Raw genomic sequence first — 13,694 nt, forward strand, 5'->3', positions numbered from 1 at the left:
GTGAGATTGGGCATCAATATCTTTGGTCTTGGATTCGTTACTACTTTGGTGGTGGCAGGAGTAAGAGACGCCAATGGGGACGAAGGGCTGATGCAATTTGATCAATCGATGCGTGGGCATGTGGATTTGCTGACCAATCTGGATTTACATACCCCTTCATCCATTTGGAATCTCGAATTGGAATTGAAACCAAAATTTGGGATTCTGAGTTAAGTCGACAGATTTTTAGCCTTTTGTTTCCAAGAAAGGAAGTGAAAGACAATAGGCCGGTTGAATCTGGGCTGAAATCGAAGAAGAAGAAAATCAAGATTGTGTGGGTGTCAGTTATTTTACGGGTGAGGAGAAGTTGGCAGCTCCTTCAGTTGTTGCTGCTGCGATGTGTGCACGCGGGTGCGGAGATAGGCAAATGTTGATTCCCGTTGGAGGCGGCGTTGAAGATCCCGCCAAGATTTCTCCCAGTTCTCCCAATGCTTACCAGTCTTTGCGATGGGAAGAAAAAAAATTGCAGTGGCGAAAGATAATAACAACAATCATGACGAAATATTGCAATCGTTGGTGAAGCTTCAAGGGCAGCAGATTTATAAATATTGAGGTGGCTTCAAAGAAGCCGCAACCGGCAGTGGCGGGAGTGGAAAATTGCCATCGAATCTCCTTTCTCCAGCCCTGGTTGTTAGGGAATCAAGGGCTGCTCCAAATGAGGAAGGCAGAGAATGAGACAGTCATGGATTCAACAATAGAGAGTCGCATGAGATTGGAAGCGGTCGTGGCATAGAGTTATTATTATTTATTTTTTTTGGAAGTGCAGCATAAGGCTGAGCAGATATGAATATGATCTGACTTTCTCGTAGGAATCAAGAAGCGTTATTCCTGTATGCTGATGAGCAAGCAGAGCCGACATTACAAGTAAGCAAAGTCGCTTGTTTAGAGGAAAGAATTTGGAGTCTTGAGAAGAGTAAGAAGAGCCACCAACCTGGAGAAACAGTCCCGCTGCCAATCTGGAGAGACAGTCCTGCCGCTGTCGCTGACTGAAAAAATAAATCTGCAAAGCTCGAAAAATGTTGCACACACAAATCTATGTGCAGAGATCAGATTCAGAAAAGGGCTCCGCCCATCATGCAATGAACATAAAGTCGGTGGTAACATGATGGTTACAAAGGTATATGGCTTGCATGTAAATTTGACATTCTTTATCATTTACCATATTCTTGGGAGTGATGGGTTGTTATTTTAATGGCAATGTGGGGTTCGTATGAAAAATGATAATTCTATATATATATATATAGAAAAATTTCAAGAGGAAGAGCATGTTTGAAATTTTGGTGTGGAAAAGAATGTGGAACGAGAGAATGTTGGCTTAAATAGAAATAATAACTAAACAAAAAAAAAAATTAATGGAGTTCAAAAATTTTCATGTAAATGGGCATACAACTATAAGACTTGATAAGGCATGCGTACCCCGGTAAATCACTGGTAAAGTCTAAATGTCCACTTAAGTAATATGGGGACACATGTGAGGGTATGCTAAAGCATGTTGAGCTAGGACAACATGTGAAATTCTCAAATATCCTGACAATGACTTGGTAGGCCTGGTAGTGAGTGGTGGCTAGCCCACTTGGGCTGTTTGGCTAGATTTGGCCAAGGAAAACCCAAAGTCAAGTTTAAAGGGAGGATTGTTAGATAAACTTAACCCTGTGATGGAGTTGAGGTTGTGTCAACAGTTATGGTTAATAGTTGTGGTTTTTTGGGCATCCGGTATTGGTGACCCATGGTAATAAGCTCATGGTATTACATGTAGTTGAAGCCATTAAAAGGCTAGAGGATTCTCCATTGTAGTGAGCCATGGTTGAGCGGTGAAAGCTTAGGTTGTTGGCCGGCTTGGCTGAAAAACTGCCATCGAACCTCCTTTCTCCAGCCCTGGTTGTTAGGTGTGAAAATTTGGAGACCCAAATCCCCTACTGCAGCAAGCTAATATTACTTCTCCTACTTGTTAATTCATGCAAGTTATTTACTGTGTTACACTGTAAATATCGAAGTAAATACGATTGCAGCCTTCACTAATTAAATTATATGTGGAAACAAGAATTGAGCAAGAAGAAATAACACACACAAGTGACATCATTGTTTTTGGACAAAGGTCCCCGAAAAAAACCCAATGCGGGAAAATCGGTGCAGCAACTGAGGGTTTGTATTATTATGCAGTAGTTTCTGAATACAATTCTTCGGATGCCCAAACTAGCAATCCTATACAAAGATCTAACTGGACAAAAGATAGTGAGATGATCTCACCCTGTCACTGGAAAATCCGGCATTGATCTGCATTGGATATGAGTCTCTGCGCAGCACTGTGTCACACTTACACAGTTACTTCGTCACTCTGTTGGGACTGCGTTGCACCTCATCTTGATCTCCTACTAGCTGGAAACTTCGTCAATCTGGCCTCCCGATCTCACACCCCGGCTCCAGCACTAGATCCTGATTATTCCCCAACAAAAATACGGACTTCCTCTGAAGCTCTACGTTGCCTCTAAGTGGCACTGTGTTGCCTCTCTAGACTACTCTCTGCCCTCTCTGTCTTGCAATCTACGGATCAGAAAAACTTCCTCTGGAAAACTATCCCTGTCCCTCACTACAAGAATCTCCTCTATGATATTTCTGTCTGCTCTTTTGAGAAATCGATCTCTTGATCCCACTCGATGTGTCTTCCAAATGCCCATTGAAGTTCTTATTATAATCTTCTCGTTGAGTAATCAACAGCCCAAATTTAATTATAATCAATGGCTCAGATCATATTAACTTGATCTCCGCCTTTTTCTAAAAGATTCACACCCAGTTTTATTAATACCCTTTAATTATTTTAATTGCCTAAGTTTAGACTTAGGCATCCATTAAAAATAATTAATTATTTTAATAAAATTGTCTCCGGGTGGAATTTCTCAAAACGATTTATGGGTACTCTGGAATACATGTGTCCTAGCCTCCCTGCAAATTTTGAGGCTTAGAGCACATCCAATGCTACCAGAAATCAACATTAGGGAATCAAGGACTACTCCAAATGAGGAAGGCAGAGGATGAGACGGTCATGGATTCAACAACAGAGAGTCGCACGAGATTGGATGCGGTTGTGGCATAGAGTTATTATTATTTATTTTTTTTGGAAGTGCAGCATAAGGCTGAGCAGATATGAATATGATCTAACTTTCTCGTAGGAATCAAGAAGCACTATTCCTGTACGCTGACAAGCAAGCAGAGCCGACATTACGAGTAAGCAAAGCCGCTTGTTTAGAGGAAAGAATCTAGAGCCTTGAGACGAGTAAGCAGAGCCACCAATCTAGATAAACATTGCCGCTGCCAATCTGGAGAGACAGTCCCACCATTGTCACTGACTAAAAAAAGAAATCCGAAAAGCTCGAAGAATTTTGCACACACAAATCTATGTGCAGAGATCAAATTCAAAAAAGTGCTTCGCCCATCAATGAACATAAAGTCGGTGGTAACATGATGGTTACAGAGGTATATGGCTTGCATGCAAATTTGACATTCTTTATCATTTACCATATTCTTGGGAGTGATGGTTTGTTATTTTAATGGCGATGTGGGGTTCTTATAAAAAGTGATAATTCTATATATATAGTGGGGTCATAAAAAAATTCAAGAGGAGGAGCAAGCTTGAAATTTTGGTGTGGAAAAGAATGTGGGCTTAAATAGCAATAATAACTATAAAAAAAAATAACAGAGTTCAAAAATTTTCATGTAAATGGACATACGACTGTAAGCCCTAATAAGGCATTCATACCCCGGTAAATCACTAGTAAATTCTAAATATCCACTTAGGTAATATGGGGACACATTTGAGGGTATAATAAAGCATGTTGAGCTAGGACAACATGTGAAATTCTCAAATACCCTGACGATGACTTGGTAGGGCTGGAAGTGAGTCGTGGCTAGCTCACTTGGGCTGTTTAAAGGGGGGATTGTTAAATAAACTTGACCCTGTGATGGAGTTGAGGTTGTGTCAACATTTATGGTTAATAGTTGTGGTATTTTGGGCACCCAGTATTGGTGACCCATGGTAATAAGCTCATGGTATTACATGTAGTTGAAGCCATTAAAAGGCTAGAGGATTCTCCATTGTAGTGAGCCATGGTTGAGCGGCAAAAGCTCAGGTTGTTGGCCGCTTCACTATGTTTTAGCCAAGGGCAATAATAGATCTAGTGTTGCTATGTTAATTATTATTATATTTATTTCTCTTGTATTTTATCTGAAAGAAAAGCATTAAGGAACATATATGCAGATATATATTTGACCTATGGACAGTTCTACATCTCTTGGTGTGGTGCCTGATCAATATAGAACTATATGTCTCCTATGGAGGGAAATGGATTACCTTTTCCATTCATTAAATTCTCCACTCTCTCCTTTATCCATATTTTGACAATCTCCCCTTCTCGCTCAAATTTCCTCTCCATACCTCTGAAAAAGAGCAGCTCTTCCTCAGAGACTAAACCATGCATTGGCTCTCTTCCAGCTTTTTCATTCTCCAAAACCTTCGGAACGATTTTCCTCAAAACCTCATCCGTCATCCATTCCAACTCCTCTGCTTCCTGTACCAAAGCATTGTTTCCATCCTGTATATCAGTTTCCAGCCTAGTTTCCAATCCTGTACCCTTTTTATTTCCACTATCCATCATTGCCTTATCTTGAGCAGTTTCCAAGTGCTTTGGTGACACAGATTCCAAAGCATTTGTAATTGCAACCTGCTCTTCTGATTCATTTTCAGTTTCTCTGAAAGTTAGCTTGAGTTTTTCATTACTTGCTCTCTCAACCCTTACGTTGGAACTTATTTCCTCTTTAGTTGTTCCAGCACCCTTTATTGTATCCACTGATTCAGCAGAAGAATATTTTTTATCATATGGATTTGAAGTGTCTCTAGATTTATCACCATGTTTATCACGCCTACGTGCAATTACTTCCCTGGCTTCGTTTACAGATTTAATCACTCGTGGCTTGATTCTCTGTGAAGTTTTCAGGGAAGATCTGTTTGCACCAAACCCTTTTTTCTCGCTCAAGCCTTTCTTTACCCGTCTTCCATCCACTGATTCCTTCCTTTCATTTTCAGCAGCCTTTTCTGTAGAACTTTGCCCATATTGCAATGTGTCAAGCTCTGGCTTCCCGGTTTCTTTTAAAGTTGTATCACTGTTCTGGTCTTCTCTGAAATGGCTAGAACCATTTCCTACAGTCCCAAGTGAAAACTTCTCCAGCCCTGCTTGCCGAAATAGGAGGGTGCTCTGGAGGTGGTTATTTACTTCCTTTGTGATATTTAGTTTGGCATTCTTGCCTTGAGTATTTAATTTTGATTCTTCTGGGTCTCTATAATCATGCGCTTCAGTTATCATCATATTTAAAGTTGAAGGGTAATCTTCCTTTCCACTGATACCATCTGCGTTTCTTCCCATTGTTTTAGAATTTGAGGGGTAGTCTCCATCCTGCTGTTCTGAAAAGTCTTCAGCACTTTGTTGTTCTATCATACGAACCTTCCTTGCCATGGCCTGAATCTCCTGAATCTTCTTGTCGAATTCCGTATTGTCAAGTGGAAACTTCTTATTAGAGGTGTTCATAACCAATGCTGTATTCCTAACTTCAGCCTCTGTGCTAACAGCTCTTTTGTTTTGTGAAATCAAAGCAGAAATACCACCAGCATTCTTCGCGTTTAAGGTTTTGGAGTTGGCAATCTTATACTTTTCCTTGTAAATTTCTTCATCTCCAACCTGGTCATTGCAAAATATATATTTCCAAGCTCCCCAGACAAGCACAGAACTAATCAGTACAACAAATCCAATTTTAGAAGTCTTGAGTACAGGAGAAGGATGATCAATCACGGAACTAGCTTGAGAGTAGAAAGATCCTAACAGCCCCCACTTTTCCAAATTAATTTTTTCTGTATTTACAAACTCAAATAAGGTACTATTTCTTTGTGGCATGACTACCCCAGCTTCTATATCCTTAGCCAGTTGCTTGGCTTGTGCTATTTTTGATTGCGAGAACGAGATTGTCGCTTCATCCAGACGGTAAGCAAGGAAAGGCTGAACCACGAATCGGTTGCGAATCTCGTCTTCATTGACCGAGACTTTCAGCTCTCCATTGGCACTTTCATAAACCAGAAAAATGGGAGTCTGCCCAACACCCCAAACCCGTATATCCTTCTGGTATTGTGCATGCCAACTCTTCCATGAATCCCACATTTTTCCTGCTTGCGCTATGAATCTTGAATTGCCAATCTCCACGCCCATTTTTTGGCTTTCTATTGCACTATTCTGGTCGATATCATTTCCTGTGACAGACTGTGGATCTGGATTGGTGATCATTTTAGTTTCATCCATGTTGCATTCCGAACTGCCGATATGAATTTCATTCCCATCGGTTGAGAACTCAATCGCATTGGCACTGAATTCTGAGCTCATAATTGCTACCTCTGTATTACCAAACCTAAAACTTTCAACCTTATTAACCACTTCCAAGTAATCATCACTAATATTCCGGATCACATTTATATTGGGCTCTGGTCCCACAATACTCAACTTTGAATTGTCATCAGTAACCGCCTCAACTCCATTTACAATGGCTTCCGAGTCGCCAATTTCCCCCTTCGAATTATCACCCAAAATGAGTTCAGAGTTTTCTGCATCTACCTTTGAATTGTCATTGGTTTCGATGATAATTTTGGGTTTCTGCAATGTTTTTAAAAGTTTTGGACGCAACGCGTTTCTTCGCTTGATACCTCCAGCAAGCCAATATTCAGCTAAAATCACAGAATTTGTAGGGAGCGTTGAAGTGATATTTACCTTGGAAATTTTAAGAATACACCTGCGATGCTGAAGTGGGTTTCCAAGTCTTCGTGGCAGTTTGAAGCCTCCAAAGGTAACGAACGAAAAACCCATCTGAGATTGGAAACTAAGTGCAGTTCCGCTGCCAAAATGGAATTCTGTGAGGGCAACCATGGCCATCACTTCATTTGGGAGAATGCATTTGATAAGTTTTATATTTTATATCTGAAGCGGAGGAGAAGATCGTTATGTAGAATTTTACTGGAGTTTATTCGCAAGTGTTGGGAGATGACGGGTTTTGCTAGGGTTCAAGCTTCAGGAAAATTTTGCTCGCTTTTTACATAATATGACGGCAAATCGGTGATTACGTTTAATCTTGTGTTGTATGGGGCGTGAATTTTTAAGATAATGTGAATGTCATTTTATATTTTTTTTAAATTCATTATTTTCCAATTGAAACTTGAGAGGTGAGGTTAAGTGATTTGTGCCTCGGCAGGTTTACGTTACTTTTTAACTTTGTAATGTGATAGATATGGTGTGTGCTTCTCTTTAATAAAAGTTTAATGTGTTTAATTTTTATTTTTATTTTTATTTTTATTTTTTACATATAATATTATATTTGTTTTTAAATTACATTATATTTTTGGTATTAGTTTATATAGTTATACCCTTGATCTGCATGTTAGTAGGACAGATTGAAAGTTATTAAAGATTATTGTGAGAAGCATAGAGAAATTTATGGTTTGAGATTGGGTGGCGATCATGCAATGTTGGTTTCATTCATTGGCAAGATGTGAAGAACTAACGGAGGCGTCAAGCCCCCTTCTCGCATACCCGGGCACACATTACTTCCCAGTGTTTGATCTCATAGAGTAACTAACATTCCATCTAATATTCTACTCGGCCAGTGTCTGAAATCAGAGGCAAAGGTGAGCTCCACAGTGGACAAGGGCCAAAGGAAAAGGTTGAGATATTCAACTTGCAAAGGAAGCGAAGTTGCAGGCTACGAAAGATTCGCAGTTGCAGGCAGAGTAATATGGTGCGTGAAAGAGCCAAGATTAGGAGAAACGGCAAAGATAGTGGGCATCCACCTCTACCACCATGGCACGGATAGGAAGAGGAACAATTTGAATAATAGATTCCACCTCACATCCATTGATGGGTAGCAGCCATGGAAACTCTGGAACATAAATGAATCTGCAATGTACTTTGGGCAGTTTGGAACTTGTTGGCTTGAGAGTTATAGCAATAGGAAGAAATCAGGGATAAGGTTGAGCAACACATGGCAGAGATAAACTCTAACCTAAACAACATCTGCATTGCTTTGAGAAATTTATATAGGTCGATGGGGCTAAGATTTCCACCTCTTCTACTATCAACATCAACCTCTGACACTTTTGCAAGTTCTGAAGTTGATATATCTACTTTCCGGGTAGCATCTTAGGCCAAAGGCGATCTCCCAGGTGTTCAGGAGAAAGGCCACGAGCCTGAGAGGGTTGGAGGTTCTCCAATAGTGGCTCAGCATCCCGAGCAAGGAGTGTGTTGGACACCTAATCCGATAAGAGTTATGGTATGGAATGTGAACAGTCATTGGGTCCAAGAGACCACTTGGAATATGAAAACCAAGGGTTATAAGTCATTGTATAAATATGTAAATATTTGTGAATAAAATGTATCTCATGTTTATCATAATTGTACCTATTCATTTGTGAGTGCTTAACATGGTATCATAGCATCCATAGTTGTTAGGGCATGAGTGAATGCATGGTAGTTTTCCCTGGAAAATCTTGTTGTGTGTATAAGATTCATGTCAAAACTTAAAATAATGGATTGATGTTGGAATGTGTGGATGGTGGACATAAATGGCTGAGAATTGGATGCAATTAAGAAGCTTCGTCATGGGGTCTAAAACCACAGGAAAATTCTATAGGTTGACACCTCCTTCCACATTGCACAGCGGCCCTCCTTGTATGTCGAGCTTTAAATGGCTCAAGGCCCAGGAGCCATAAGGTTTTGCAGGTGCACAACATTGTTGGCAAGCAAGCGTAGCCCAAGGCTTGGTCTTTCTCTGTCTACATAGAGTGGTGCGTAGATAATTGTGGCAATATGGAAAATCCTTATGAATACTTGTGTGTAGCCTCTAGAACATAATGCGGTGGAATAAATTTGAGTGAGTCGAGAAGCAGCCCATGAATGAGAATCAGTTGGGGATAGATTTGCATGAAGGCATGTTGATGTGCAATGCAAGGCGTTGTTTGATCTTCCTCAACAATAGATTGGAGCTTGTGGTTTACAACCATTCAGGGTTGCAGTTCAAGAAAAGTTGGTCATTGTCACTCTAGAATGTGTTATCGCATGAGAAGTTCAATGCCTAAGAATAATTGGTTAATTCATTAGTTATGAAACAATATTGATTTTGACGCAAGGACAAGAAGCCTCCCTCAAATCCTGAAACGTTACATTGGCTCCTCAATGTTACATTTATGGTAATCGTATGGACTTGTGACCTCTAGACCCGACTACTTCTCCTTAGAGTTTATTCTATTGATTTTATCCCTCTAAACATGAGCAACATTATAATACTCTAACGTGATTAAGAAATATTGATACCTATGGAGATTGTATGCGACCTCAATCAGCATGTCAAAGGCTTGTAGCACCAAAATTTGAGACCTTTGATAGAAGAACCATCTAATGATTTTGGAGGTATATATCACAAAAATCCCATTAGTGTCCTCTCTCCATCCTTAGAGGACGATATCAATAAGTTGTTAAGAATATCAACCCCGTCCATAATTTAACAATAGTTGTGAGAGACAGCGACCATTCCATTGGTGGCTAGGCTACGACATCGTGGTGAATGTAACTCCACGAAAATGAAATAATATCTCTCACATTAAAGTCAAGCAGGCTCATAAGCAGTGGAGAGGAACATACCATCTTGTTGAAAATAACAACAAGAAATGTTAAAAATAGCATCAAGAAAAATCCTAATTTTGTTTGTCCTTGAATTAAATTAGGAATAAAATTTTAATTCCACATCTCATGACAACTTATATTAGCCAACTTAGTTAATTTGACTTAGTTGGCTCAGTTAATTCGACGGTACAACTAGAGTCATGTAGAGTGTCTCCTACATTATAGGAGCCATGACTGAGTTTATTTTGAGTTGAAATTAATTAATTCAGTCTAACTAAGTTAAAGTCAGTTAAACTAGTTTGAACTGTTGGAGGAACTAGTGGGAGGTCCAGTAGTGTGGTGTTGCCTGCAATCGAGTGTGGTGTTGCCTACATTCGAGTGTGGTGTTGCCTGCAGTCGAGTATGGTGTTGCCTAAAGTGCAGTATGGTGCTGCTTGAAGTGCAGTGTGGTGCTGCCTGAAGTACAATGTGGTATTGCTTGTAGTGATCAACCAGTAAACTAAAGATTCACTCATAATTAACTCATGCATGTCAGATCAGAGAAAGACCCAGATGAGATTAGAGTTCAAGGGTAGTGTAATATCAGTTGTATAATTATTTGAATTGTACAAATGGTGCATGCAGTCAAAGGAAGAGCCTAAAGGAACTACGTAATCCAATGGAGGAAAAATCCCATTAAATAGGGGCCTAATTCCTCATTGAACAACGCAAGGAAGTAGGAGCTTGGAAGGCTAGGAAATTGGCTAAGTGTTGGCCAGAGTCAGTCTAAGAAGCAGTGAGACAGATAGAGATAGTGCAAAGGTTTCTTGGGCTTGAGCAAAGCATTGTAATCTTCTCATATTTTCTTACTAATGCAATATACAGATAGCAAGGGTTTTTAGTTGTGGCTATCCCCAGGAAATCATTGTGTAATGTGTTGATTGAATTATTTCTCTTGTATGCTTCGTGATTTCTCAATCATTTAATTATTTCCACTGATGAGTAGAGTATATTCAAGTCTATTGTTTTAGTAAATTACAACTAGCAGTTTGAATCTACAAGGAATTTCTACACATCTAAACCAATCCTCATATGTGTGCAGGTCTTTTGGTCACTATACTTGCACTTATTATATCTTAAAATTGTTTCTGAGAGCCCAATATGGTGTCTATCATTTCCTCATTATTTACTATTTGTTGATATTGATTTACTGAAAAATGGTTCCAATTAGTGGAATATTAGAGTTATTGAACAATATGATACTCTCTACTATGGATAATATAGTCAAAATCAGCAAGGATTATCTCACTGATATTCACAATTGTTTACAAGATGCACATGAAAAGATTGAGTTTATGCAACTCGAGTCTCGACTACAACAAGATGAGTTATAGCAAAATAGACATCATTTTGAACAAGTTTTTGTTCAAAACAATCATCTATTTGAGTTTGAGACAAACTCCCATCAGGAACCAAAAACTAATCAGATCAGTGAGATTGATGTTGATTCAGATCTAGTGCCTACTTCAGGATCATATTTGCTTGAAGATGCAAAGGTTCAACCTACTCTTCCTAAGCCCATCATCAGACCTTGGGAATAAGTTGTTAACAATAAGAACAAAATCAGTCTTGGATATGACAAGGATGTGTCCTTTCATATTCTAGACTATTTCGAACCCAATCAGTTTCAAAGTGTTGGATTTCTTCAAGATCATTCATATTGACTTGTTCTAGATCCCGCTCCTCTCCCACAACAACCACGGGATGTCAAATGCCAACATTATGACAGAGTTGGCCATGTGAAAGATCATTATTTTGATCTTCACTGGTGTGAGCATTGTCATAAAAATACTCATCATTCAAATAGATGCTTCATAAACAAGCCTCCTACAAGAACGAAGATTCACCTTAGATGGATCTCTTTTTGGCTATGGGCTTCTACAGGCAAGAGAATGTAATAACCTCAGGTTAAAAGTTCATGTAATAAAGTTAATAAATGCAAAATAAGGCCAAGGTCATGGGATAGGTATTCCAAGCTGAATGTTAGGCTAAACATAGTGATGGGGATCATTGGCGATTAATTAATGACTAAGGAAATTAGCAAAGGCATTGACAAAGGCAAAGTGGTGTTAATTGGTATTTATTTATGAAAGTAATGGAAAATAGGAGAAATGGAAGGTGATAGATCACATAATTGCATGTGAGGAAAATTGAAAGAAAAATAGAGGAAAATGAAGAAAATAGAAGCCTCAATGATAAAAAAGCTTATGAGGACCAATTCACGGCTTTTGACAGTTCTATGGTGGAGCTCTCTCTCTCTTCTCTCATTCTCTCATACTCTTACACACTTAAAGTTTTCTTGGAGCACTATTGGTGAAGAAACCTCTGTGGCATCCAAGCTTGTTTTGGGCGTAGTGATCCCTTGATCAGTTTTGGCAGGATTGTGGTAAAGCCTGGTAGTGTATGTTCTTGTTTTGGGCCTAGGAATCCCTTGACTAGTAATGGGGGGATTGAGGTATAGCCTTTTTGTTTATACCCTTGTATGGGCCTAGGAATGCCTTAACCAGTTTTGGCGGGATTGTGGTAAAGCCTAAGGGTGGAGGTAGTTTGATCTCCGAGAAGCCTTGGTAGATTTGGCCTTGAGTCCCACATTCATGCTTGGAATATGGCATGGGGGTGATTGGATGAAATAAAGATTTGGTTCAACCCAATCTATGGTCGGGTGGTACATGGAAGTCCCTAACTTGGTTGGATTTTGCATATGTTTTTTTTCTTTTTTTTTAATACTACCTAAGCACCCACGGGGGATTTGAACCGGTGACCTATCGCAAGGAGTGTCTTAATAGTACACCCATTCATCGTCAATCCAAGGAGTGCCTTAACAGTACACCCATTCACCGTCGCTTTTGCATATGTTAATAAGAACTATTTTCCTTTTATATTTCCATGAGTAATTGTACTTGTTATTATGTGGCTTTGTGATGCAGGAGCATTCAGCTCAGCAATTTCATTACATTCTAGTTAACTTAGGGGGTCTTGTGCTTTCAAGGAATTTGGATCCCTATGTATCAAATTAATGTTTTGAGTGTTTGGAATAGGAATTAATTAGATATTGTGAGGATATTTGTAAATGCTCTCGAATGTAGGAGAACATGAGCAATAATGGTTGATGACGAGAGAGTTGGAAATCAATTATAAGTCTTGGACTAGAAAGGGTGTCATGATTCATGGAACTAGAGAGGATTCTTAGGGATCACTGGAGTTAAAAGTGGACTTAGAGGATATTCAGGATTTAGTTTAGCAGATTAAGGATCTGAACCAGAATTGGTTAAACAGAACCTTTTGTATAAATGTAAGCCTAAAAGGCATAGTAGTGTGGTAGAGATTCAATTAGTCAGTCAGGAGTCAGAGTTAGAAAGTCAGTCATTTAGGCCTACGGGTAGAGAAGGAAAGGCCACTGATATTGAAAATCAGGGCGAGGAAGAAATTCTCGTGTAAATGGTTGTTTATTAATACAGATAACTCGATTCTGAGTTTGTATTTGAATTATAAGTTGTGTGTGGACTTGAGTAATTCTGCGTAACGTAGGTTGCAAGTGTGCAGAGAGGAGTGTTATGGTTTTACACACGACAGTATTGGAGAAAGCCTTTAATGTTATAGCGAAGGTGAAGGAAGCATAAAGGTGCGAGCGAAGATCGAGATCAAAACAAGTGAAGATCATGAGGCGAAGACAAATACACAGTTAGAAAGCCGAATGGGCGATTACACATTAAGAACAAAAAGAACGTAACAATGTTCAGGAACCGTTGGATCCATCAGATCAACGGATGAGATTATGTGCGATAGACAGATAAGATTAAGTCACGTGAAATAAAGTCAAGAAGTTGAATGGCGGAGATTAACATTGTTATCTCAAAATCAGTCCCTGAAAGGCTGCTGATTAGGTAGACCTTGAGTAACTGTTTCAAACCTACT

At 39.3% G+C, this 13,694-nt stretch overlaps 1 protein-coding gene across 2 annotated transcripts in view; it reads right to left on the reverse strand.

The window, feature by feature from the left end:
- The window catches only part of LOC149264328 (uncharacterized), a 60,865-nt gene extending 53,693 nt beyond the window's left edge, over positions 1-7,172 (reverse strand). The window contains exon 1 of one of the 2 annotated variants that reach the window (XM_089427946.1): positions 4,385-7,172. In XM_089427946.1, the coding sequence (XP_089284072.1) occupies positions 4,385-7,001 (2,617 nt within the window). In that variant the 5' untranslated portion in view covers positions 7,002-7,172. The remainder of the gene's footprint in view (positions 1-4,384) is intronic. The other variant, XM_089427943.1, reaches the window with a different exon arrangement.
- Between the last annotated feature and the right edge of the window lie 6,522 nt (positions 7,173-13,694).

This window comes from Pinus tabuliformis, chromosome 6 (assembly GCF_031772625.1).
Source record: "Pinus tabuliformis cultivar Carrire ecotype Pingquan chromosome 6, CPIR1, whole genome shotgun sequence".
Classification (NCBI taxonomy): domain Eukaryota; kingdom Viridiplantae; phylum Streptophyta; class Pinopsida; order Pinales; family Pinaceae; genus Pinus; species Pinus tabuliformis.